Source organism: Coregonus clupeaformis, chromosome 35 (genome assembly GCF_020615455.1).
Source record: "Coregonus clupeaformis isolate EN_2021a chromosome 35, ASM2061545v1, whole genome shotgun sequence".
Taxonomy (NCBI): domain Eukaryota; kingdom Metazoa; phylum Chordata; class Actinopteri; order Salmoniformes; family Salmonidae; genus Coregonus; species Coregonus clupeaformis.
In genome coordinates this window covers 12816922-12844046 of record NC_059226.1, presented here as the reverse complement: position 1 = coordinate 12844046, position 27125 = coordinate 12816922, and the positions used below count along the sequence as shown (strand labels likewise).

Below are 27125 nucleotides of genomic sequence, written 5' to 3'. Positions count from 1 at the left end.
GTTGTGTTATGTAGTGGCTTTGCTGGCATGCATCCCCCCCAAAAAAAAACTGTTTGCCCCACCAAGATTTACATGCTAAAATCGCCACTGCTATTACTTGTCACAACGGCTGATGTAGATGTGGTGAAGGAGTCAAACGCAGACACAGAAGCTCAGTCCAATACTTTACTGAACACGACCAAAAATATACAAAACACTGGCCTCAAAACAAACAAGAGGCGGACGATGCGCAACAATGCGCAAAAGGCTAGAATTCCAAGGCGCACGAAAACAGTACAGTGCGACGACAGGGAAAACAACAAACAAACAACGAGCCGACCTGATGACAGGCGAACAATAACACACAACACAAAACTAACCAAACGGGAAACTTATAGAGGACATAATCAACTAAACAGGACACAGGTGTACACAATCAGACAAAACCAACAGACAGCGAAAACATCAAACGGTGATAGCTAGTACTCCGGGGACGACGACCGCCGAAGCCTGCCCGAACAAGGAGGAGGAGCAGCCTCGACCGAAACCGTGACAGTACCCCCCCCCCCCTTGAGCCGACCCCGGCCTCGGGGACGACCAGGAGGACGCGGAGCAGGGCGCGTAGGATGACTACGGTGGAACTCAGTCAGGAGAGACGGGTCTAGGATGTCTCTCCTCGGCACCCAGCACCGTTCCTCCGGACCGTACGCCTCCCACTCCACGAGATACTGGAGACCCCCCATCCGACGTCTTGAGTCCAAGATGGCCCGAAATGTGTACGCCGGAGCCCCCTCGATGTCAAGTGGGGGCGGAGGAGTCTCCCTTATCTCAACGTCCTGGAGTGGACCAGCTACCACCGGCCTGAGAAGAGACACATGGAACGAGGGGTTAATGTTCTTATAGTTAATAGGTAGTTGTAATCGGTAACACACCTCGTTCAATCTTCTCAGGACTTTAAAAGGCCCCACAAACCGCCGCCCCAGTTTCCGGCAGGGCAGGCTGAGGGGCAGGTTTCTGGTAGCGAGCCAGACTCGATCACCAGGTGCGTACACCGGCCCCTCACTGCGGTGGAGATCGGCGCTCGCTTTCTGACGACGGATAGCCCGCTGCAAGTGGACGTGTGCAGCGTTCCACGTCTCCTCCGAGCGCCGCATCCACTCATCCACCGCAGGAGCCTCGATCTGGCTCTGCTGCCACGGTGCCAGAACCGGCTGGTAATCTAACACACATTGGAAAGGGGTTAGATTGGTTGAGGAGTGGCGGAGGGAGTTCTGGGCCATCTCTGCCCAGGGGACATACCTCGCCCACTCCTCCGGCCGGTCCTGGCAATACGATCTAAGAAACCTACCCACATCCTGGTTCACACGTTCCACCTGCCCATTACTCTCGGGTGGTAACCCGAGGTCAGGCTCACCGAGACCCCCAAACGCTCCATAAACGCCCTCCAGACTCTGGAAGTAAACTGGGGACCTCGATCAGACACTATATCCTCGGGTACCCCGTAGTGCCGGAACACGTGGGTGAATAGAGCTTCGGCGGTCTGTAGGGCAGTAGGAAGACCCGGCATTGGGAGCAGACGACAGGCCTTGGAGAACCGATCCACAACGACCAGTAATGTAGTCTTCCCCTGTGAGGGGGGAAGGTCTGTGACGAAATCCACCGAGAGGTGAGACCATGGTCGTTGTGGAACGGGCAGGGGTTGTAACTTACCCCTGGGCAGGTGTCTAGGCGCCTTACACTGGGCGCACACCGAGCAGGAGGAGACATAAACCCTCACATCCCTGGCTAACGTTGGCCACCAGTACTTATCGCTAAGGCAGTGCACAGTCCGGCCAATACCAGGATGTCCAGAGGAGGGTGACGTGTGAGCCCAATATATCAATCGATCCCGAACCTCGAGCGGAACGTACGTCCGACCCACCGGGCACTGTGGAGGACTAGGGTCGGTACGCAACGCCCGCTCGATTTCCGCATCGACCTCCCACACTACCGGTGCCACCAGACAAGACTCCGGCAGTATGGGAGTGGGCTCCACGGACCTCTCCTCCGTGTCATACCGCCGAGACAGTGCGTCTGCCTTACCGTTCTGGGATCCAGGGATGTACGTGATCTTAAATACGAAACGGGCTAAAAACATGTTCCACCGCGCCTGGCGAGGGTTCAATCTCCTAGCTGCCCGGATGTACTCCAGGTTACGGTGGTCAGTCAAAATGAGAAAAGGGTGTTGAGCCCCCTCAAGCCAATGCCTCCACACCTTTAGGGCCTGTACCACGGCTAACAGCTCCCTGTCCCCTACGTCATAATTTCGCTCCGCCGGGCTGAGCTTTTTGGAGTAAAAGGCACAGGGGCGGAGTTTAGGTGGCGTGCCGGACCGTTGCGAAAGTACGGCCCCAATACCGGCCTCTGACGCGTCAACCTCTACCTGAAATGGTAAAGAGGGATCCGGATGCGCCAGCACCGGAGCCGAAGTAAACAGGTCCTTCAGTCTCCCAAAAGCCCTGTCCGCCTCGGCTGACCACTGCAGACGCACGGGACCCCCCTTCAACAGAGACGTTATGGGAGCTGCCACCTGTCCAAAACCCCGATAAACCTCCGGTAGTAATTTGCAAACCCCAAAAACCGCTGCACCTCTTTAACAGTGGTTGGAGTTTGCCAATTACGCACGGCTGACACACGGTCTACCTCCATCTTCACCCCTGACGCAGACAACTGATAACCCAAAAAGGAGATCGACTCCTGGAAAAACAGACATTTCTCTGCCTTGACATACAGGTCGTGCTCCAACAGCCTCCTCAACACTCGACGCACCAGGGCTACATGCTCGGCTCGGGTGGAAGAGTACACAAGTATGTCATCAATGTACACGACCACACCCTGCCCCTGCATGTCCCTGAAAATCTCATCTACAAAGGATTGGAAGACTGAAGGAGCGTTCATCAACCCGTATGGCATGACGAGATACTCATAATGACCTGAGGTGGTACTAAATGCTGTCTTCCATTCATCGCCCCCTCTAATGCGCACCAAGTTGTATGCGCTCCTGAGATCTAGTTTTGTGAAGAAACGCGCCCCGTGCAATGACTCAGTCATAGTCGCAATCAGCGGGAGTGGATAACTGTATTTCACCGTGATCTGATTGAGACTACGGTAATCAATGCACGGGCGCAAACCTCCATCCTTCTTCTTCACAAAAAAGAAGCTCGAGGACGCAGGGGAAGTGGATGGCCGTATGTATCCTTGTCTCAGAGATTCAGCTATGTAAGTCTCCATAGCTCTCTTCTCCTCCTGAGACAGAGGATACACATGGCTCCGTGGAAGCGCTCCGTATCGCACAATCTCCCTGCCTATGGGGAGGCAACTGCGTCGCCCTCGATTTACTGAACACGATTGCCAAATCCTCATACTCGGGGGGAATGTGCAGTGCGGGCACCTGGTTTGGACTCTCCACCGAGGTCGCCCCCACGGAAACACCTAGACATCGCCCCACACACTGGGCAGACCACTCCTTAAGAGCTCTCTCTTGCCACGAAATAGACGGATTATGGGTAATCAACCAGGGGAGCCCCAACACCACCGGATACGCAGGAGAGTCAATCAGATATAGCTGAATAGTTTCCTCATGACCCCCCTGCGTCCTCATCCTAAGTGGCGCAGTGACCTCCCTAATCAACCCCGATCCCAAGGGATGGCTATCTAAAGCATGGACAGGAAATGGGGCGTCGACCGGAAGAAGGGGAATCCCTAGTTTTAAACAAAAATGTCGATCAACAAAATTCCCAGCTGCGCCTGAATCGACAAGCGCCTTATGCTGGGAATGAGGTGCAACCTGTGGAAAATGTACAGGTAAACAGACGTGCACAACAGAGAGCTCTGGGTAAGTGGGACGCCTACTCACCTGGAATGACTCCCCAGTGCGTGGCCTGTCGTCCTCTCCCCTAGGAGACCCTCCCCAGCACCGAGCCGCAGTGTGCCCTCCATGGCCACAGTTGGTGCAGGGAACAGCCCCCCTCGGGCTCCTCCTCCTCTCTCTCTAGCGCCAGCACCTCCGAGCTCCATAGGGCTCGGCTCGGAGGTGCTGGAGGGTGGAATGGACGACCCCCACTCGGTGCGTCCGCGGGTAGCCAGCAGGGTGTCAAGCCGGATGGACATGTCCACCAGCTGGTCGAAGGTAAGATGGGAATCCCTGCAGGCCAACTCTCGACGGACGTCCTCCCGTAGACTACATCGGTAGTGGTCGATGAGGGCCCGCTCATTCCACCCTGCATCCGCTGCTAGAGTCCGGAACTCCAGGGCGAACTCCTGTGCGCTCCTCCTCTCCTGTCGAAGGTGGAACAGACGCTCCCCCGCCGCCCTCCCCTCTGGTGGATGGTCGAACACGGCCCTGAAGCGGCGGGAGAACTCCGCGTAGGTGATGGTAGCGGCGTCTATTCCCCTCCATTCGGCGTTAGCCCACTAACGCCTTGCCGGTGAGACAGGAGATGAGGGCGGAGACGCTCTCGTATCCCGAGGGCGCCGGGTGTATGGTGGCCAGGTAGAGTTCCACCTGCAGGAGGAACCCCTGACATCAGGCTGCGGTACCATCATATGCCCTCGGGAGCGAGAGCCGAATACCGCTGAGTTCCGGTGCTGGAAGAGGAGGACTGGTCGATGTTGATGGTAAGGTGTGCGGAGGTGTGGGCACCTCTCTGGTGACCAAACGGTACAGAGTGTTCGCCACCTCGTTCATGGCGGCCTCAAGTCGCCAGATCATGGTGTCTTGATGGCTGATCCGTTCCTCCAGCGACTTGGGTGCTGCCGCTGCTTCTGCTGACTCCATAGTGGTGTGTTATTCTGTCACAACGGCTGATGTAGATGTGGTGAAGGAGTCAAACGCAGACACAGAAGCTCAGTCCAATACTTTACTGAACACGACCAAAAATATACAAAACACTGGCCTCAAAACAAACAAGAGGCGGACGATGCGCAACAATGCGCAAAAGGCTAGAATTCCAAGGCGCACGAAAACAGTACAGTGCGACGACAGGGAAAACAACAAACAAACAACGAGCCGACCTGATGACAGGCGAACAATAACACACAACACAAAACTAACCAAACGGGAAACATATAGAGGACATAATCAACTAAACAGGACACAGGTGTACACAATCAGACAAAACCAACAGACAGCGAAAACATCAAACGGTGATAGCTAGTACTCCGGGGACGACGACCGCCGAAGCCTGCCCGAACAAGGAGGAGGAGCAGCCTCGGCCGAAACCGTGACATTACTGCAGCTGAAGCATCACCCAGGTGGGTGCTACACGGTCGGCAATGGAGGAGAGGCTACTATGGAGGAACTGGCAACACCGGACAAAGCGATGGGCACTGATGAACAGCTCCTGGCTTGTCTGACAGACTGACTTTCTCCATCGATACGCCATCTGCTCAAGCCATACTTTTCCAAAGTGCCTCAACTCCATTCGTTTTTCAACTTTAATTTGTTGTTCATTGATGAAGTATGTATTTTGTTAACAAGAGGACCACAATTGAAATAAGTTTATAAACGTTTTTGTGTTATCCTCGATAATTTTTAAATGCATTGTGGTTGAATTGTTTTTTTAAATGGTCAAATAAATAATATCATTAAATGTTTTTGCCTTGATTTTTTTTGGTATCTGTGTCTCCCTGTCTCCGGATTTACAGACACTCAAATAACACCTATGTATATTTTGACATAGCCTTTTGATTAACGAGAGACATAATTCATCTTATTATTAGTATTATTTTGTGCTACAATTGGCTAATTACCTTGAAACATTATTATTATTTTCTTACATTGTTGTGTCTCAATGGGCCACTAGGCTATAAACAAATCAAATCAAAATGTATTTGTCACATGCACCGAATATAACTGGTGTAGACCTTACAGTGAAATGCTTACTTACAAGCCCTTAACCAACAATGCAGTTTTAAGAAAAATAAGTGTTAAGTAAAAAATAGATAAATAAAAAATAATTAAAGAGCAGCAGTAAATAACAGTAGCTAAGCGCAATGGTTAGGTCACTGAGGAAGAAGTCAGCTTGACATCGAAACGTCAGTGACCTGCTTGAATCCTGTACGATGGATTAAAGTGGAACTGACAGCATTTTAGCAACATGAAATCGTATTAAAATCTGTTAATTTACAGTGCCTTCGGAAAGTATTCAGATCCCTTGACTTTTTCACATTTTGTTAGGTTACAGCCTTATTCTCAAATTGATTAAATTGTTTTTGCTCTGGCTGGGCCACTCATGGACATTCAGAGACTTGTCCCGAAGCAACTCCTGCGTTGTCTTGGCTGTGTGCTTAGGGTCGTTGTCCTGTTGGAAGGTTAAACTTCACCCCAGTCTGAGGTCCTGAGCACTCTGGAGAAGGTTTTCATTAAGAATCTCTGTACTTTGCTCCGTTCATCTTTGCCTCGATCCTGACTAGTCTCCCAGTCCCTGCCGCTGAAAAACATCCCCATAGCATGATGCTGCCACCACCATGCTTCACCATATGGATGGTGCCAGGTTTCCTCTAAACGTGACGCTTGGCATTCAGGCCAAAGAGTTCAATCTTGGTTTCATCAGACCAGATAATCTTGTTTCTCATGGTCTGAGAGTCTTTAGGTGAATTTTTGCAAACTTCAAGTGGGCTGTCATGTTGCTTTTACTGAGGAGTGGCTTCCGTGTGGCCACACTACCATAAAGGCCTGATTGGTGGAGTGCTGCAGAGATGGTTGTCCTTCTGGAAGGTTCTCTCATCTCCACAGAGGAACTCTAGAACTCTGTCAGAGTGACCATCGTGTTCTTGGTCACTTCCCTGACCAAGGCCCTTCTCCCCCGATTTCTCAGTTTGGCCGGGCGACCAGCTCTAGGAATAGTCTTGGTGGTTCCAAACTTCTTCCATTTTAAGAATGATGGACGCCACTGTGTTCTTGGGGACCTTCAATGGGGCAGACATTTTTTGGTGCCCTTCCCCAGATCTGTGCCTCGACACAATCCTGTCTCGGAGCTCTACGGACAATTCCTTCGACCTCATGGCTTGGTTTTTGCTCTGACATGCACTGTCAACTGTGGGACCTTAAATAGACAGGTGTGTGCCTTTCCAAATCATGTCCAATCAATTGAATTTACCACAGGTGGACTCCAATCAAGTTATAGAAACATCTCAAGGATGATCAATGGGAACAGGATGCACCTGAGCTCAATTTAGAGTCTCATAGCAAAGGGTCTGAATACTTATGTAAATAATTATTTTAAATAAATGTGCAAACATTTCTAAAAACCTGTTTTCGCTTTGTCATTATGGGGTACTGTGTGTAGATTGCTGTGTATTTAAACAAAAAATCCATTTTAGAATAATGTACACCCCCAAGAAGAATATGATACCTAATGATCACTTTTTTGACAAGTGAGCACTTAGATATGGTCATTTTCATGTTCTCATAAATTCATAGAATGTTTGGGAATTACATATAGTAGGAATTTGTGAAAGTTCTATAGCAAGATAGAGTGGGAAAGCGGCTGTGCGTTTGGACAATTAATAGACACTGCAGGAAATAAAACCGAATAAAAACATTTTCCCTGTTCAGGACCAGAGTGCGCCATAGCCAATCAGAGCTACAGTAGGACTATATGCAAATAAACCATTTGCCACACAGGCCTGCCATCATTTGAATAAATTTGTATTGGTCACATACACCTGTTTGTGCTTCTAGCTCCGACAGTGCAGTAATATCTAACAATTTCACAACATATACCCAATCTAAGTGAGGAATGAATTAAGAATATATACAGTACCAGTCAAAGGTTTGGACACACCTACTCATTCAAGGGTTTTTCTTTATTTGAAATATTTTCTACATTGTAGAATAATAGTGAAGACATAAACTATGAAATAACATGTATGGAATCATGTAGTAACCAAAAAAGTGTTAAACAAATCAAAATATATTTGAGATTCTTCAAATAGCCACCCTCTGTTGCGCCTTCTTCGCCACACTGTCTGTGTGGGTGATCAATTTCAGTTTGTCAGTGATGTGTACGCCAAGGAACTTGAAGCTTTCCACCTTCTCCAATGCGGTCCCGTCGATGTGGATAGGGGGGTGCACCCTCTGCTGTTTCCTGAAGTCCACGATCATCTCTCCTTTGTTTTGTTGACGTTGAGTGAGAGGTTATTTTCCTGGCACCACACTCCCAGAGCCCTCACTCCTCCCTGTAGGCTGTCTTGTCATTGTTGGTAATCAAGCCTACTACTGTTGTATCGTCTGCAAACTTGATGATTGAGTTGGAGGCGTGCTTGGCCACGCAGTCATGGGTGAACAGGGAGTATAGGAGTGGGCTGAGCACGCACCCTTGTGGGGCCCCAGTGTTGAGGATCAGCGAAGTGGAGGTGTTGTTTCCTACCTTCACCACCTGGGGGCGGCCCGTCAGGAAGTCTAGGACCCAGTTGCACAGGGCGGGGTTCAGACCCAGGGCCTCGAGCTTTGAATTGGACTGTGTGTTTACAGGCAGTAGCAACAGTGTGTCTTTAGTTCATTAGAACACATTCGCCAAAAGCCACAAAATACACCTGAATGGATTTCTGCAAATATGTAAATACCACAGGAGTCCTCTTACATTTGAAAAGGTAGACTCTCTCTCCCTCAGTTATGCACATCAACAACCATAAGTTCAACAACTAATGCTTGCCAGATGAGTTAAACATCTAACGAGGGAACATTAGATAAACCCTCTCAAACTCTTTCAGCTAGTTGGTCATCAAAATTGCACTGAACGGTCTAAGTCACTGCATTGCAGTGCTTGAGGCGTCACTACAGACCCGGGTTCGATCCCAGACTGTGTCACAACCGGCAGTAACCGGGAGTCCCATAGGGCGGTGCACAATTGGCCCAGTGTCGGTCGGGTTAGGGGAGGGTTTGGGGGGGGCTTTACTTGGCTCATCGCACTCTAGCGACTCCTTGTTGCAGGCCGGGCGCCTGCAGGCTGACATCGGTCGTCAGTTGAACAGTGTTCCTCCGACACATTGGTGTGGCTGGCTTCCGTGTTAAGCGGGCGGGTGTTAAGGAGCGCGGTTTGGCGGGTCATATTTTGGAGGACGCATGAATCGACCTTCGCCTCTCCCGAGCCCGTTAGGGAGTTGCAGCGATGAGACAAGATCGTAATTGGATATGATGAAATTGGGGAGAAAAAGGGGGGTAAAATACAAAAACATAAAATGCACTTTTAAACGATGGGGAATAGTAGCCTGCTCGTCCTTCTGCAGCTTGCCTGCCAATGCATGCTTGTCCCAACCCACGTTTTGACAACTGAATGGGAACTTGCCTGCCTGCCCGCCCATTTGATCAACGCCAAATACATTTGATTGACAAAAAAAAAAGTGTTAAACAAATCTAAATAGATTTTAGATTTTAGATTCTTCAAAGTAGCCACCCTTTGACTTGACAGCTTTGCACACTCGTGGCATTCTCTCAACCAGCTTCATGAGGTAGTCACCTGGAATGCATTTCAATTAACAGGTGTGCATTTTTAAAAGTTAATTTGTGGAATTTCTTTCCTTCTTAATGCGTTGAGCCAATCAGTTGTGTTGTGACAAGGTAGGGGTGGTATACAGAATATAGCCCTATTTGGTAAAAGACCAAGTCCATATTATGGCAAGAACAGCTCAAATAAGCAAAGAGAAACGACAGTCCATCATTACTTTAAGACATAAAGGTCAGTCAATCCGGAAAATTTCAAGAACTTTGAACGTTTCTTCAAGTGCAGTCGCAAAAACATCAAGCGCTATGATGAAACTGGCTCTCATCAGGACCGCCACAGGAAACGAAGACCCAGAGTTACCTCTGCTGCAGAGGATAAGTTCATTAGAGTTACCAGCCTCAGAAATTGCAGCCCAAATAAATGCTTCACAATGTTCAGAGGGACTGTGTGAATCAGGCCTTCATGGTCGAATTGCTGCAAAGAAACCACTACTAAAGGACACCAATAAGAAGAGACTTGCTTGGGCCAAGAAACACGAGCAATGGACATTAGACAGGGGAAAATCTGTCCTTTTGGTCTGAGTCCAAATGTGAGATTTCTGGTTCCAACCGCCGTGTCTTTGTGAGATGAAGAGTAGGTGAACAGATGATCTCCGCATATGTGGTTCCCACCTTGAAGCATGAAGGAGGAGGTGCGATGGTGCTTTGCTGGTGACACTGTCAGTGATCTATTTAGAGTTCAAGGCACACTTAACCAGCATGGCTACCACAGCATTCTGCAGCAATACGCCATCCATCTGGTTTGCGCTTAGTGGGACTATCATTTGTTTTTCAACAGGACAATGACCCAACACACCTCCAGGCTTTGTAAGGGCTATTTGACCAAGAAGGAGAGTGATGGAGTGCTGCATCAGATGACCTGGCCTCCACAATCACCCAACCCCAACCCAATTGAGATGGTTTGGGATGAGTTGGACCGCAGAGTGAAGGAAAAGCAGCCAACAAGTGCTCAGCATATGTGGGAACTCCTTCAAGACTGTTGGAAAAGCATTCCAGGTGAAGCTGGTTGAGAGAATGCCAAGAGTGTGCAAAGCTGTCATCAAGGCAAAGGGTGGCTACTTTGAAGAATCTAAAATATATTTTGATTTGTTTAACACCTTTTTGGTTACTACATGATTCCATATGTGTTATTTCATAGTTTTGATGTCTTCACTATTATTCTACAATGTAGAAAATAGTAAAATAAAGAAAAACCCTTGAATGAGTAGGTGTGTCCAAACTTTTGACTGGTACTGTATGTTAACTGTGGATAACGGTGAAGTTCAGCATAACTAGCTAGCTAGCGAAGTTGTTACCCAATGAAAAACGATATGAGGGGGAAATGTCGGTCACTCACCCACTCCTCCAATGACATGACATCCTCCCAGCAGCTAGCTAGCTAACGTTAAGCTCTGTGATTTTAGCTTTCTAAATAAATAGGTAGTTACATAAATAGATACACTAGCCCAGGGGTGTCAAACTCAATCAGCGCACAGGCCATATTGAAACAACACAACAAATTTGCGGGCCAGATAGCCTATTTATTTTTACAAAATACTGTGCAACCTCGACCCAAACTGGCCATTGTTTTATTTGTAAAAATATGGCCCTTTTATAGTGTCCACTTACATCGGCTTGCGAAAGTATTCACCCCACTTGCCATTTTTCCTATTTTGTTGCCTTACAACCTGGAATTAAAATTGATTTTTTGGGGGTTTGTATCATTTGATTTACACAACCCTGATCTGTAATTCTCCACAACTTTGTCCCTGACATGTTTGGATAGCTCCTTGGTCTTCATAGTGCCGCTTGCTTGTTGGTGCCCCTTGCTTAGTGGTGTTGCAGACTCTGGGGCCTTTCAGAACAGGTGTTTATATACTGAGATCCTATGACACTTAGATTGCACACAGCTGAACTTTATTTATTAATTATGTGATTTCTGAAGATAATTGGTTGCACCAGATCTTATTTAGGGGATTCATAGCAAAGGGGGTGAATACATATGCATGCACCACTTTTCCGTTATTTATTTTTTCGATTTCTTTTAATTTCACTTCACCAATTTGGACTATTTTCTGTATGTCCATTACATGAAATCCAAATAAAAATCCATTTAAATTACAGGTTGTAATGCAACAAAATAGGAAAAACTCCAAGGGGGATGAATACTTTTGCAAGGCACTGTACTTTTGCAAGGCAACATATTAAAATAAAATAGATAAATAATATTTGTCCAGCCTTTGCTGCTATGCTTGCAGATGTGCATGATATGCTGTGACCCTAATTTAAAAGTATTTAATAACTCCAAATAACAAAGGTTGCTATAGGTTGTTGTAACATTTAAACTGAAAAAATGGTGTTCATTTTTTTGCACTGCATGGATCACAGGTGCGGTTGAATGCATTATTGCTGTATGGTGCACTCAGAATGTATTGTAGCTGAGTAGCCAACCTTGGCTACTGCTCAAATGTTGCTGTAATAGGCCTACATGTTACTCTTTTGCATGGTGTTTTGTTGCAGGTTTAGTTTTTTGGTTATTCATTAAAGTACTTAAGTAAAAAAATACTTTAAAGTACTACTTAAGTAGTTTTTTGGGGTATCTGTACTTTACTATTCATATCTTTGACAACTTTTACTTTTACTCCACTACATGCCTAAAGAAAATAATGTACTTTTTACTCCATACATTTTCCATGACACCCAAAAATACTCATTACATTTTGAATGCTTAGCAGGACAGGAACATGGTCCAATTCACACACTTATCAAGAGAACATCCCTGGTCATCCCTACTCTGATCTGGCGGACTCACTAAACGCAAATTGTTCGTTTGTAAATTATGTCTGAGTGTTGGAATGTGCCCCTGGCTATCCGTAAAGTTTAAAAACATGAAAATGGTGCCGTCTGGTTCGCTTAATATAAGGAATTTGAAATGATTAATACTTTTACTTTTACTACTTAAGTATAATTTAGCAATTACATTTACTTTTGATACTTAAGTATATTTAAAACCAAATACTTTTAGACTTTTCCTCAAATAGTATTTTACTGGGTGAATTTCACTTTTACTTGAGTCATTTTCAGTTAAGGTATCTTTACTTTTACTCAAGTATTACCATTAACTGCTTTTTCCACCACTGTTCATCGTCACGCTTTAAAAACCGAAGCCAGGCTGCAACATTTTAGGAGCCTAGCTAGGACTGTGGCATGTCTGTACACATTCCCTCCACTGCAGCGCTGTAAATGTAACACACGAAAGCAGCGCAATTGAAGTTGAATTAACTATACAAGTGCATCAGGCTGTAATTTCATAAAGTAGATGACTCAACTGTTGACTCATTTATACTCGCTTATGTGTCCTATTCGGCCCGCCGCCCTTGTGTTTGACACATGTATGCTAGCCTAGTAGCCATGTTATGACTGACTTGTGATGATTGCCCTTGTTAGTTTGATTGTATTGACATTCCCAGCCTTAGCTACAATCGTCCGTTTTTGTTCAAAATATTGAGTAATTGAAACTGAAACAGAGCATCCCGAATGGGTGGAGGCAGCAAACAATGTACCTGGCCAGCTGTGATTTCCAACCTGATAGCAATATTTTTGGGACTAGCAAGAATAGCAATGGTGAATTATATGAATCATGCATTGAACTGCATCCATCTATTCTGCCAACAATGTCTTACTGTACGTCATGGAATTGTGAGTCAAATATAACCTATTTTTAAAACCTCTTATAAAGTTGGTTTTGAAGCATAAACAGGGAATTTGATATGTTTTACTGATATTATGATTGTCTGTTTCATATCTGCAAAGGGGTTAAAACGCTGTCAGTTCCACTTTAAGTGAGCTAAAAGAAATCAATCTCCAACAATTAGTCCTGTCTAAAGTTTTTCTTGGTAAGCCCTTCTCATGTGTGTGTCAGATGAGATGATCGTGGACTTCAGGAAACAGCAGAGGGTGTTTCCTGAAGTCCACCCCCCTATCCACATCGACGGGACCGCAGTGGAGAAGGTGGAAAGCTTCAAGTTCCTTGTCGTACACATCACCGACAAACTGAAATGGTCCACCCACGTAGACAGTGTGGTGAAGAAGGCGCAACAGAGCCTCTTCAACCTCAGGAGGCTGAAGAAATTTGTCTTGGCACCTAAAACCTTCACAAACTTTTACAGATGCACAATTGAGAGCATCCTGTCGGGCTGTATCACCGCCTGGTACGGCAACTACACTGCCCGCAACCGCAGGGCTCTCCAGAGGGTGGTGCGGTCTGCCGAACGCATTACCGGGGGAAAACTACCCACCCTCCAAGACACCTACAGCACCCAATGTCACAGGAAGGCCAAAAAGATAATCAAGGACATCAACCACCCGAGCCACTGCCAGTTCACCCCGCTATCATCCAGAAGGCGAGGTCAGTACAGGTGCATCAAAGCTGGGACCGAGAGAATGAAAAACAGCTTCTATCTCAAGGCCATCAGACTGTTAAATAGCCATCACTAGCACATTAGAGGCTGCTGCTGCCTATTGAAATTACTGGCCACTTTAAGAAATGGAACACTAGTCACTTTAATAATGTTTACATATCTTGCACTACTCATCTCATATGTGTATATACTGTATTCTATTCTATAATATTCTACTGTATCTTAGTCCATGCCACTCTGTCATTGCTTGTCCATATGTATATATTCTTAAATTATATTCCTTACAAAATTTGTGTGTATTGGGTATACGTTGTGAAATTGTTAGATATTACTTGTTAGATATTACTGCACTGTCGGAGCTAGAAGCACAAGCTTTTCGCTACACCCGCAATAACATCTGCTAAACACGTGTATGTGACAAATACAATTTTATTTTATCTCTGCAAATGTGGATGTTGGCCAAGTGTTTAACCTTGATTGAATGAACTCCATGAATACTTTATACATTAACTGATAATTTATGACAAGATAAACTGATTATGCGCAACTCAACTACAATGTAGGCTACCTGGAACTCGGCCATTCTCAAATCAAGAATCGCAGCAATCATTGGTCCGCTCAGACCATGTGATCTACAGTTGATTTCCTAGGAGGATGATGGAGTGTTTTGCTGGATGTTGATTCTTCTGAGTTTGAAGTGGCTATGATTTGATCGCTTTGAGATCAATTTCACCTCAATTAAATACGTTTTGGCGAAAGGACGACGAAAGACCATGGCCCAGGCTACACAGATGAATGTCCCCGAAATCAACACTCCGATAGCAGTAGAACACGATAAAAAGAAGCGACAGTTTACCATACGACTAAATGGTAATGTAACGTTAGCTACGCGAAATCGCACGTGTTTTCCCTTTTAACAACTGTTTACCAAAGAGTGTGGTTAAGCTAGCTTGCTAACCAACCTTTTCATAATCTTTTGAGCTAGCTTACCTCATTGCAGTCGAACTGTAACTTAGCTAGAAAAGGAGTGTATTTTTTCCTAATGGTCGTCGTTAGTAAACAAACGGACAAAAAGCTACTAGCTAGAACTCAAGTGGCATAGCCAAAGATTTTTAGAACTAAACCAAGATAGACCACAACCCTTGGTTTCCAATGGAACAAATGAGCCATAGTGGGCAGAACACGCAAGGAGGGGGGCAGTGCTAAGCGCGAGCTAGCGAGATCCTCTCATCTGCATATTTCCGTTAGGTAACGCGTACTCTAAACTGCGCTTGTGCAATAACTCAATTCGCATTTGCACTCCTCCTAAACAACGCGATTTTTAAAAACTTTTGCAAATGGTAAAGTCTACGATGTTCACAACATATTCTAGTTTTGGGAACAGAACTGTATTGAGATCAAATGTTTCATCGATGAGAAAATTTGCAGAATGTCGGCCAAAATCCATCTCGTTCCATCTTCTCCCACTGCTCGCCAGTGGGATTCCTCTCACTACCATATTTGGTAGTGAGCGGAAATGCCAAGCCGATTCTTCACATTTATAAATCCAGTGAAATATCTGTCTCATTGTTCTATCTGTGGCATAGCGTTAGCCAACGACGCTAATTGTTAGCTTCCTGGCAGTGAGTGGTTGAATTGAATGCTGTTGCTGTCACGCATCAAAAATGTTGTCGTTCATCTCAGTTAGTGTTTGCTATTTTATGTGCATGCACATTCGCAAAAACAAATACTGATGATTTGATCTCTAAAAACCCAATTCCTCATTTATCTGCCAGCACTCCTATATTTGATAGATCTTTCATTGAGGTCTGATGGAGACTCAGACTGATGTGTACATACCTTTAATAGTCAGGCATGGCGTAGCCCTATAGCGGACACAACTCCATATTATGCATGAGTCATGACAACTTATTTAGCCTACAAATAATATCTGTGTGTTTACATTATCTTTTTAAAGTTTATATTCTGTAACATTGCACCCTTCTAAATAAACCCTTCTCTCTTTTGGTCCCAGGCTCTCATGACCGTGCGGTCCTCTTGTACGAGTATGTTGGGAAGAAGACTGTGGACCTGCAGCATACGGAGGTTCCAGATGCCTACAGAGGGAGAGGCATTGCCAAGCACCTGGCCAAGGTTCGACTGTCTGACAATATGGAATGGAACAATGGCCCGATGCCAAAATAGACACTACACCCTCACTCCTATTATATCTCTAGATCTTATTGACAACCCCTTCCAGATCTGAAAGTCCTGGATAGGTGTAAGCAATATTACAGAAGGTTGTGGGCCTTGTTGCTTAGGGCTTACACTTATCTGGGCCTTTCAGATAAGTGATGGGAGTCCATAGGTCTCAGTAGTTTAGTTAGGCATTTGAGCCCATGGCCTTGTCCAGAAACAACCTCTAATGTTACCCATCATTTACAATATCACAACAATTCTGCAGGAGGACCTTGCAATCTGGAGCTGCTCAGCTCACTCTGTGTATGGGGAGATAAGTCTTTGTACATCTTTAACCCAGTAAGAGATAGTAAATCGTTTCCTAAGCTGGCAGCTGATAAACTGCTTTCATGGGACAGTTTGGACTCTCTTCCTGTCTAGTTCTCTTTATAACAGCTGCCTGGCAATATGAACGTTGATTGTAATTCTGGAAATCCAAGTGTCGGCCTGTTTATTTAGTCTAGGCAGAGCTTTGCCAGATGAGCTGAGCTCAGAGCACGCTGGTGGGTAATATCAAGGGAGTGGTTATGGTAGAGCTAAGAGGAAGAAGAAAATGATCTGATCTGTGTAGACCGGAACGTTACTGTTTTAAAATCTTTAAATCAAATAAAATATAATACAGCAAGTGTCTCACCTTTCATCTGCAGTCCCTGGTTAATGCATGTATTAAAATAAAACCAGAATGACAAAGACAATTACTTTGTGAACTCAAGCTACAAAACAACACCTTCATTAAATGGCAATATTCTGTTGCTTGCAGGCGGCCATGGATTTTGTGGTGGAAGAGGATCTGAAGGCTCACCTGACCTGCTGGTACATCCAGAAATACGTCAAAGAGAATCCCCAACCTCAATACCTGGAGCACATCCACCCCATGTGACCCCATGACGGAGAGGGAGAGAGACTGCAGTAGAAAGCATGGCCTCATGCTTTCGGTTTGGAGGACTTTGTGCTCAGTTTTTTTGGGGGGTGGGGGGTGGTAAGGGAGAGACGGGAAGGGGGCAACCATACTAGAGCTCTCCCTATCTCTACGGACATAAAGACTCCCTGTTGGAGAGCAGTGGTAGAGGAACTGTCCGAGTGCCATTGTCATTACTCGCGGCCTGTCCTCCATGGGCATGGATGCCACTGTATGTCATTGTGTTTGTTTGTGTGTGTGTGTGAAAACCAAGGAATGTTGCAGAGACTTGCTGCCCCCAAGGCTGTCTTATTATCTACACAGTGGCAAGACTATACAGGATTCCTGTTTTTTGTACTGTAAGAGGCAATGTCTCCATCACGCTTCGGCCGTATTGCTTTCACCTATTCTGTCTTGGCTGATCCTTGAAGAGGAGTGAACAAGGGCAGGGGGAAGGGAACAGCTTTCTGGAGTGGAATACAACCCTGATCATTCGGGTCAGGTCTTTAGTTTCTATGTTTGTCCTCTCGTCAAAACCAGCAAGACAAAAAACAGCTGTTCATCAGGACCTTGATTAGCTGAATCAGGTGTGTTAGAGCAGGGCAATAGTGTGCACATCCAATAGCTCTCCAGGAGGAGGGTGGCGGGTTGGCCACACCTGGTAGACTTTAGACTATCATCAACATGTATCCCCCTACATGTGTTCAGCCTGTCGTGGGCTAGTGAGGCGCTTCCCTCTATTCCTACTGCCCAAGACCACTCCTCAGTAGGCCTACCTTTCACCTTAAATGTTACTGTACAGAAATCTGCTGTGCTATCTGACATGAGACATTGCCATAGAACCTTCATCGACAGTGGGGGTGATCTTCTACTGTCTGTAAAAGCACTAATTCAGGGCTGTTTTACTACACTTCAAATCTTGTGCAACATTTTCTCTATACAGTTTAAGCATGGCTTAAGAAAACAGAAAACAAAAGTCAAATATCAAGTGACAGGTTTTACCCTTTATTTTTTATTAGCTGAGTATCTTAAACTGCAGTAGGGATTCTCTCTGGCTTTGACCTAGGTGAGATGTACTATTTGGTAGGTGACTGAATGCATACTAGTCAGGTAGGCAGTAAAACTGATGACACTGAGTCTTCAGGGGATGGTTCTGTAGGCCTACTGTCTGACAGAGATGGGTATAAAGTCTGCAGACTGTCAGATTCTTTTCCATGTCTCTATCTTCTTTTAAATGAAATAGTACCATATTTGACTAATTGACTAGCTAACAATTGAAACGTTGATTTACAATCATTTAGAAGTGCCTTATACACTTAAAGTAAATTACCAAGGTAATAACATTTTAAAGGTGCACTTTATGCAATCAATCTATTTGAGAGGGAGGCGGGGAGCGGGCTAATGGATTGCACGTTACTTTGGTTGGCACTGGCTTGTTACAGGGTTACAACAGACTTCCCAGTGTAGAGTTCTACACCGTGCGTGCGATAAGCCAGGGATCAACTCACTAGAGAAGGTTGGATAAGACAGGACACAATATGGGTGAGTATAGCAACCTGAGGCAAGTAAATATCACCCCCACTTTAGTGTGCACCCCCACTTTAGTGTGACAGTCAGTTGCATTGACGCGTGAGTGTAGCCCATAAGGGCAAATAGCAAGTGGAACAATTTACCTGCTGCGCAATCTGGCTATATAATGGTTTGTTCTACTCTTCAGTCCCATAGTGTTGTCCTTGCTTGCGATTGGTCATCTTCCAACTGTTACAAAACATAAACATGATTTGTGTAGGCAGCATTTTCCGCATTTGTGTTGAGCATATTTTGGATTACAGTTGACGTTAATAAAGGGTACTAGTGTAGTAAATTAAACTGACCTCTACATGTACATGGTATAAATAATTGTAGTGGTACAGCCTACATGTATTACATTAATTATGGGAAATGTAGTACGACAATGTACATGAAGTCGGCCTCGCAGTGTATTGCAAATATAGCATACACACTACACATCCTAGCGTGCACTGCGTTGACAGCAGTCGTGTGTTGGTTCTCCAAGATGGCGTCGTTGGGAAGGAGGCGCGGTGTCCCAGTCAACAGGGAGAGGTCAGTTAGACTCAATCATTGCCATATTACGACTCTTTTTGTGTACAAGGTCTATTTTATCATACGCCACACATTCACAATTCCAACATATGGCTTTTAAAAGCTTAATGCAGCTGTCACTTTCCCGAATTCCTTCCTCCATAACTGCTCATGTGATGTTTTGATTAGCAAGTTTGCTAACTTCGCTAGCCTGTTCATCAAAGCTTCAAAATCAAGTTCTGGATAGGTTAGCCATCCAACTAAAATAGTGTGAAAAACATGCCGTAACGTTACAAAGTAGATGTACAAGCACATATGAAATATATCGGTCGTATAACACAATATTAACGTTTTACTCGCCGCTTGCAATTTACGGACTTGTTAGTTTTCGGAGCAGCTAGCTTCCAAACAGTGGTGGAGCTAACCAATGTATGACCTGACGTTATGCAAAGCTGCGTCCAATACAGCACAGCAGCAGCTCCCATGTTATACGTAGCTAATATACATGTTACTGGAATTGTTGAAACAGTTGTGAATGATCAACATGCTCGCTAACCCAGAGTTTTGTTTACGTTAGCTAGCTAACAGTAGTTAGCTACTTGACGGGTGCGTTCGTAAATTCGCTCTGGAGTGTCTGACTCAGAGTGCGCTCAGCCAGGGTGAATTTACTAACGCAGCCTTATTTAGCTAGCGGTGTTAGCTAGCTAGCACTCTTGCGCGGGGTATAATGTTTGCAAAGTGAGGGATTCGAGTTTTACACGTGTGAGTTATTTCCACTTGATATAGCTAAATTTGTTTTCTCCCGCATATTGTTTATATTGTCCATAGCCAATTAACGTTATCACCATAGCTTATTACTAACAGGCAACTTGACAGTGACTGACGACTAGTTAGTGAACTCTGAGAATTCTAAATGCGAGAAAATACCCTACTTCCCCTTTGATTCAACAGCTCTTATTTATGTCAAACATGCACAGGCAACATGTCAAAGTTCCACAAAAGTGTCTTGTTTTGACCATACAGTGTGCTGAAAAAACAGGTGTTGTGCACTAATCTGATATCAAGGTCATGGACTATATGTCAATTAAAAAAGTTGTTCCCCTTATTTCTTAGCAAGTGGTAATCATCTGTACATCATTGTTAAAGAAACTGGTGCAACCATTTGCCTTGGGCCCGACGCTGCACAATTGCTATGAAGCTTGGGAAATAATTGGGAATTTAATATTGTGATTCTCTTCCATTTCCATCTACTTACTATTTCTGATCCCCACCCAATCCCCTCTCTCCCTCTTTATCTCCCCTCTCTGTGCACAGGGGAGTGATGGCGGCAACGGACTGCTACATCGTTCACGAGATCTACAACGGGGAGAATGCACAGGACCAGTTTGAGTACGAGCTGGAGCAGGCGCTGGAGGCCCAGTACAAGTACATTGTGATCGAGCCCACGCGCATTGGCGACGAGACGGCCCGCTGGATCGCCGTGGGCAACTGCCTGCACAAGACGGCCGTGCTGTCGGGCACCGCCTGCCTCCTGACGCCGCTCTCGCTGCCGCCCGAGTACTCTCGCTATGTGGCACTGCCCGCTGGCGCCCTCAGCGTGGCTTGCTCCGCCCTTTACGGAATCTCCTGGCAGTTTGATCCCTGCTGCAAGTACCAGGTGGAGTACGACAGCCAAAAACTTTCGCGGCTGCCCCTGCACACACTCACCTCCTCCACGCCAGTGGTGCTGGTGCGCAGGGACGACATCCACAGAAAGAGACTCCACAACACGATAGCGCTGGCCGCCCTGGCCTACTGCGCCAAGAAGATCTACGAACTCTATGCGGTATGAGCACACTCTGAAGAAAAATACAAAAAATAAATAAAAAATATAATGGGAAAAGAAAGAATCCACCCAGTAGTAAGCCGAGTGGAAGCCATGCGCAGAGTCGAGGGTTTGCCCCTAACCCCCACCCCCACCCCACCCCACTTGCACGGGTACTTACTTTTGGCCTGTATGATGGATCAGAGGGATATAGTTAAAACTAGAAGGAATTATTTTTCCCTTCTCATTTTCTTTACTTGTACGTGACATCATCAGTGCACATGGTATTCCATATAGTACCCTTGAGCCTCTTCCCCGTCCCTGTCCCCCTCGCAATACACTAAGTTAGTGCACAAGGGTAGCTAAGTAAAAATAAATAAAGACTGAATCGTGTTGCAGTTGAAACGGACAGGCTTAAGTATTACCAACATTTTTGTCTATTCCTTGTAGTTTTACTGTACCCCTTTCTTGCTGATCAGTACGTCACTCTTTCATTAAACATTAGGATACTTCAAACTCCTTTCTGTATTTTCTTTTTCATTAAACAAATTCTACACCATGTCTTGAATCACAAAAGCAATACCTTTTGTTTTCAGATTTTTGTCTTTCTAGGTTTACTCACTCTGGAACAAATACAAATTCAAGACCTTTAAAAAATACTTGTTTGGTCATCCCTCACCAGTCGAAGTTGTTAAGGACAAGACAGACCAACACGAACGTCGACCATGCGCAGCAAGTCCTATTGCCTTTCTGTTCATTTCCCAACTATTATACATGTTGAATTGCCACCATCGTGTTGGTCTGTCTTGTCCTTTACACACATGCAGTCATGGGTAAAAAGCCTGTCCAAATTGAGCTCTTTGTGGGATTGTTAGACACTTAATGGGGACTTGCTGAGTGTAGGAGTGGGTTGTGTATGTAAGGGACATATACACTGAGTGTACCAAACATGAAGAACTCCTGCTCTTTCCATGACATAGACTGACCAGGTGAATCCAGGTGAAAGCTATGATCCCTTATTGATGTCACTTGTTTAATCCACTTCAATCAGTGTAGATGAAGGGAAGGAGACAGGTTAAAGGATGTTTAAGCCCTGTGACAATTGAGACATGGATTGTGAATGTGTGCCATTCAGAGGGTGAATGGGCAAGACAAAATATTTAAGTGCCTTTGAACGGGGTATGGTAGAAGGATACTGGCGCACCGGTTTGTGTCAAGAACTGCAACGCTGCTGGGGTTTCCCATGTGTATCAAGAATAGTCCACCACCTAAAGGACATCGGCCAACTTGACACAACTGTGGGAAGCATTAGAGTCAACATGGGCCATCATCCCTATGGAACGCTTGACACCTTGTAGAGTCCATGCCCTGATGAATTGTGGCTGTTCTGAGGGGAAGGGAAGGGGAGGGGCTCAGTATTAGGAAGGTGTTCCTAAGGTTTGGTATACTCAGTGTATATGGATCTGAGTCCCAAATGGTGCCAGTAGTCTTCTTGTGGTGTTTTTTAATCCTAAAATCAGTTTTGCTCTAGAAAATATGCAGTTTATGTAACATACAACATGACAACCTTATGTACACATGACTTGGCCGGGTTACAAGAAAATGGTCATGCATAGATATAAAAAAGTACATTTTTTAAAAAGATGTCTCACTAGTAAATTAATAAGCTGTTGTAAACCTTTGGAAATTTCAGGGAGAGAGCAATAGTAATTGTTATTGTTTCTAACCATTATGGTTTCAATTTTATTTGGAATATTATTTGAAATTGTCAGTCTTTGCAGCTTGATGGGGGCCTGATTGTCATTCTTTGCAACGCTTGAAATGGTTTGAAAGTGTTGATTACGACTGCATTGGAAATGTAACCAGCCAACCAAGTATTTGTCTATCATCTATTCAGGGCAACATACCCCCTTTACCTGTGTTTTCTTTCATGTTATTGCTTTGCAAAATATTATAGAAACTGAACAATGCCCATCCATGAACAACCTGGAAAGTCTTTGTCAGGACTGCAGTTAAAATACTTACAAAATGTACAATGGTTTTTTTTTGTAATTGTGCTAGCTTATTACCTCCAGCTCTATCTTTGGATCATCTTGATATGGATTTGAGAGTCGACATCAGTTGAGAATCGTGTGATACCAGAGAAGAGGCCCAAGTCGGTGGAAAATTAGTCTCCCTCCAGCAGGTGGCGTATTTTCGTTTCACCCACCAAGCAAGGAGTTTTTGTATGGAGGTCAATGAGTGTCGAATTTGGGCGACAAAAAAAATGGATGGCTTATTTGATACGTGACGTTTATTTGATCAAATATACGTTTCGTAATGCTTAAGTTGTTACGAGTGTACTGATATAAGTATGAAATGTGACTTCCCGGCAACTTTAAGAAAAAACACTTTATATCGAGATGGCTACGCATATTCATGACATGAGGCTTGTAGCGTACAGGCGGTTGACGTCAACAACCCTAATCGAATATTCAAAACAGGGTTTCAATAATGAGATGTATCCACCAATCCAAAGAAAGGACAGACGGGAGCTAGCCTGCTGTTCCGCTTCGTGGACAACGACTACCATTGTTAGGGCGGAGAGACATGTAATCTTGTCAGTATATCCATAGTCCTTGGTGACGCTTTGGTGTGGCTGTGACAGATATAAATATGTGTAGAGTTGAAACTATTGTAAACTAAAGGAATACAACCTGTTTCCACCGGTTAAAAAACGGGATACCCCGGGTTAGAAATAATGTGCACCCACAGATTGATAGCCTACACGTGATTGGCAGAAACCCTTCTAACGTCACATACAACTGATTGGCCGGAATTCAACTTTCCAAGCTGCTTCCGGGTTACTTTACATCAATCCAGGGATGAGAAATGTGTTGTACGCCGAATCAGTGGAGGCTCCTCCGAGGAGGAAGGGAGGACCATCCTCCTCAGTGAATTTCATAAAAATAGTGAAATATTGAAAAAGTTATACTTTTTAGATACAACTATACTAAATATGTCACCAAATAATTGATTAAATTTGCACTGTTTTGCAATGAAGTTCTACAGTAGCCTCAGCAGCACTCTGTATGGTAGCACCATGGTGTAGCCGGAGGACAGCTAGTTTCTGTCCTCCTCTGGTTACATTGACTTAAATACAAAACCTCGGCGGCTCCTGGTTCTCACCCCCTTCCATAGACATATACAGTAGTTATGACAACGTCCTCCAACCTATCAGAGCTCTTGCAGCATCAACTGACATGTTGTCCATCCAATCAAAGGATGAGAGAATGAATCTAGTAATGAAAGCATAAGCTACAGCTAGCTAGCACTACAGTGCATACAATGTGGTGAGTAGTTGACTCAAAGAGAGCGAAAGACAATAGTTTAACAGCTTTGAACAAATTAATTTATTCAAAAATGAAGAAGCGAGAGAGCGCTAGCTATATTTTGTTGTATTTTTTGCACTTTCACTTGTGCAGCTACCTAGTTTAGCCTACTCAAACAGAGAGGGGTGCTATGTTAGCTAGCTGGCTGTGTAAACTCTGTGGATTTGAAAAGTAAAAGTGCTCCTGAGTAGAATCAAATCAAATTGTATTGGTCACATGCGGCAAATACAACAGGTGTAGACTTTACAGTGACATGCTTACTTACGAGCGCATTCCCAACAGTGCAGAGCTAAAATGTAAGACAAATATTTGCTAAATAAAAAAGGAAATAGTAAAACAATAACGAGGCTATATTCAAGGAGTACCGAGTCAATGTGCAGGGGTACGAGGTAGTTGAGGTATGTACATGTGGGTAGGGGTAAAAGTGACTAGGCAATGAGGATATATAATAAACAGAGTAGCAGCAGCGTATGTAAAATGTGTCTGTGTGTGTGGTGTCAATATGCGTGTGTGTGTTTTGTATGTGGGTAGAGTCTAGTGAGTGTGCGTAGAGCCTGTGCAAGGGAGTAAGTGCAAAACAATTAAGATAAATAAATAATAAAGGGGGTCAGTGTAAATAGTCCGGGTAGCCATTTGATTAACTGTTCTTATGGCTTGGGGTAGAAGCTGTTCAGGTGCCTTTTGGTCACAGACTTGGTGCTCCGGTATTTACATTTACATTTAAGTCATTTAGCAGACGCTCTTATCCAGAGCGACTTGTACCGCTTGCTGTGCGGTAGCAGAGAGAAAAATCTATAACTTTGGTGGCTGGAGTCGGACAATTTTTAGGGCCTTCCTCTGACACCGCCTGGTATAGATGTCCTGGATGGCACGAAGTTCGGCCCCAGTGATGTACTGGGCCGTACGCACTACCCTCTGTAGCGACTTGCGTTTGGATGCCGAGCAGTTGCCATTCCAAGCGGTGATGAAGTCTGTCAAGATGCTCTCAATGGTGCAGCTGTGTAACATTTTGATTATCTGAGGATCAATGCCAAATCTTTTCAGCCCCCTGAGGGGAAGAGGCGTTGTCGTGCTCTCTTCACGACTGTGTTGGTGTGTGTGGACCATGATAGTTCCTTAGTGATGTGGACACCGAGGAACTTAACGCTCTCGACCCGCTCTACTACAGCCCCGTCAATGTGAATGGGGGTGTGTTCGGCCCGCCGTTTCCTGTAGTCCACAATAAGCTCCTTTGTCTTGCCCACGTTGAGGGAGAGGTTGTTGTCCTGGCACCACAATGCCAGGTCTCTGACCTCCCCCTATAGACTGTCTCGTCGTCGGTGATCAGGCCTAACACCGTCGTGTTGTCAGCAAACTCATGGGTGAACAGGGAGTGCAGGAAGGGACTGAGCATGCACCCCTGAGGGGCCCCCGTTTTGAGGATCAGCGTGGCGGATGTGTTGTTGCCTACCCTTACCACCTGGGGGCATCCCATCAGGAAGTCCAGGATCCAGTTGCAGAGGGAGGTGTTCAGTCCCAGGGTCTTTAGCTTAGGGATGAGCTTGGAGGGCATTATGGTGTTGAACGCTGAGCTGTAGTCAATGAACAGCATTCTCACGTAGGTGTTCCTTTTGTCCAGGTGGGAAAGGGCAGTGTGGAGTGCAATGGAGATTGGACCGGTATGCGAATTGGAGTGGGTCCAGGGTTTTTGGGATGATTGTGTTGATGTGAGCCATGACCAGCCTTTCAAAGCGTTTCATGGCTACAGATGTGAGTGCTACAGGGCGGTAGTCTTTCAGGCAGGTTACCTTGGCATTCTTAAGGACTATGGTGGTTTGCTTGAAACATGTATGTATTACAGACTGGGTCAGAGAGAGGTTGAAAATGTAAGTGAAGACACTTTCCAGCTGATCAGCGTATGCTCTGAGTACGCGTCCTGGTAATCCATCTGGCCCTGCGGCCTTGTGAATGTTAACCTGTTTAAAGGTCTTACTCACATCAGCTACGGAGAGCGTGATCATACAGTCGTCTGGAACTGCTGGTGCTCTCAGACATGGTTCAGTGTTGCTTGCCTCGAAGCGAACATAGAAGGCATTTAGCTTGTCTGGTAGGCTCTTGGCACTGGGCATCTCTCGGCTGGGTTTCCCTTTGTAATCTGTGATAGTTTGCAATCCCTGCCACATCCGACGAGCGTCGGAGCCGGTGTAGTAGGATTAGTTCTTAGTCCTGTATTGACGCTTTGCCTGTTTGATGGTTCGTCGGAGGGCGTAGCGCGATTTCTTATAAGCGTCCAGATTATTGTCCTGCTTTTTGAAAGCAGCAGTTCTAGCCTTTAGCTCAGTACGGATGCTGCCTGTAATCTGTGGATTCTGGTTGGGATATGTACGTATGGTCACTGTGGGGACAACGTTGTCGATGCACTTATCAATGAAGCCGGTGACTGATGTGGTAAACTCCTCAATGCAATCGGATGAATCCCGGAACATATTCCAGTCTATGCTAGCAAAACAGTCCTGTAGCTTAGCATCCGCTTCATCAGACTACTTCCATATTGAGCGCATTACTGGTATTTCCTGTTTGAGTTTTTGCTTGTAAGCAGGAATCAGGAGGATAGAGTTATGGTCCGATTTGCCAAATGGAGGGCGGGGGAGAGCTTCGAATGTCTCTGTGTGTGGAGTAAAGGTGATCTAGAGTTTTTATCCCTTTAGTTCACAGGTGACATGCTGGTAGAAATGAGGTAAAACGGATTTCAGTTTTCCTGCATTAAAATCACCGGCCACTAGGAGTGGATGAGCATTTTCTTGTTTGCCTATGGCCCTATGCAGCTCGTTGATTGTGGTCTTAGTGCCAG

General features: G+C 45.3%; 2 protein-coding genes across 2 annotated transcripts; both read left to right on the top strand.

Annotated features, from left to right (window-relative positions):
• The first annotated feature begins 14549 nt into the window (after positions 1-14549).
• On the top strand, positions 14550-18248 carry LOC121550280 (protein NATD1). The gene is made up of 3 exons (XM_041862471.2): positions 14550-14793; positions 15938-16056; positions 16901-18248. The coding sequence occupies exons 1-3, from the start codon at positions 14697-14699 to the stop codon at positions 17018-17020; spliced, it is 336 nt and encodes a 111-aa protein (XP_041718405.1). The 5' UTR covers positions 14550-14696; the 3' UTR covers positions 17021-18248.
• Positions 18249-18956: 708 nt separating this feature from the next.
• LOC121550279 (transmembrane protein 11, mitochondrial-like) lies at positions 18957-21443 on the top strand. The gene is made up of 2 exons (XM_041862470.2): positions 18957-19141; positions 20435-21443. Exons 1-2 carry the CDS (start codon positions 18957-18959, stop codon positions 20949-20951), a joined length of 702 nt encoding a protein of 233 aa, XP_041718404.1. The 3' UTR covers positions 20952-21443.
• The last annotated feature ends 5682 nt before the right edge of the window (positions 21444-27125 follow it).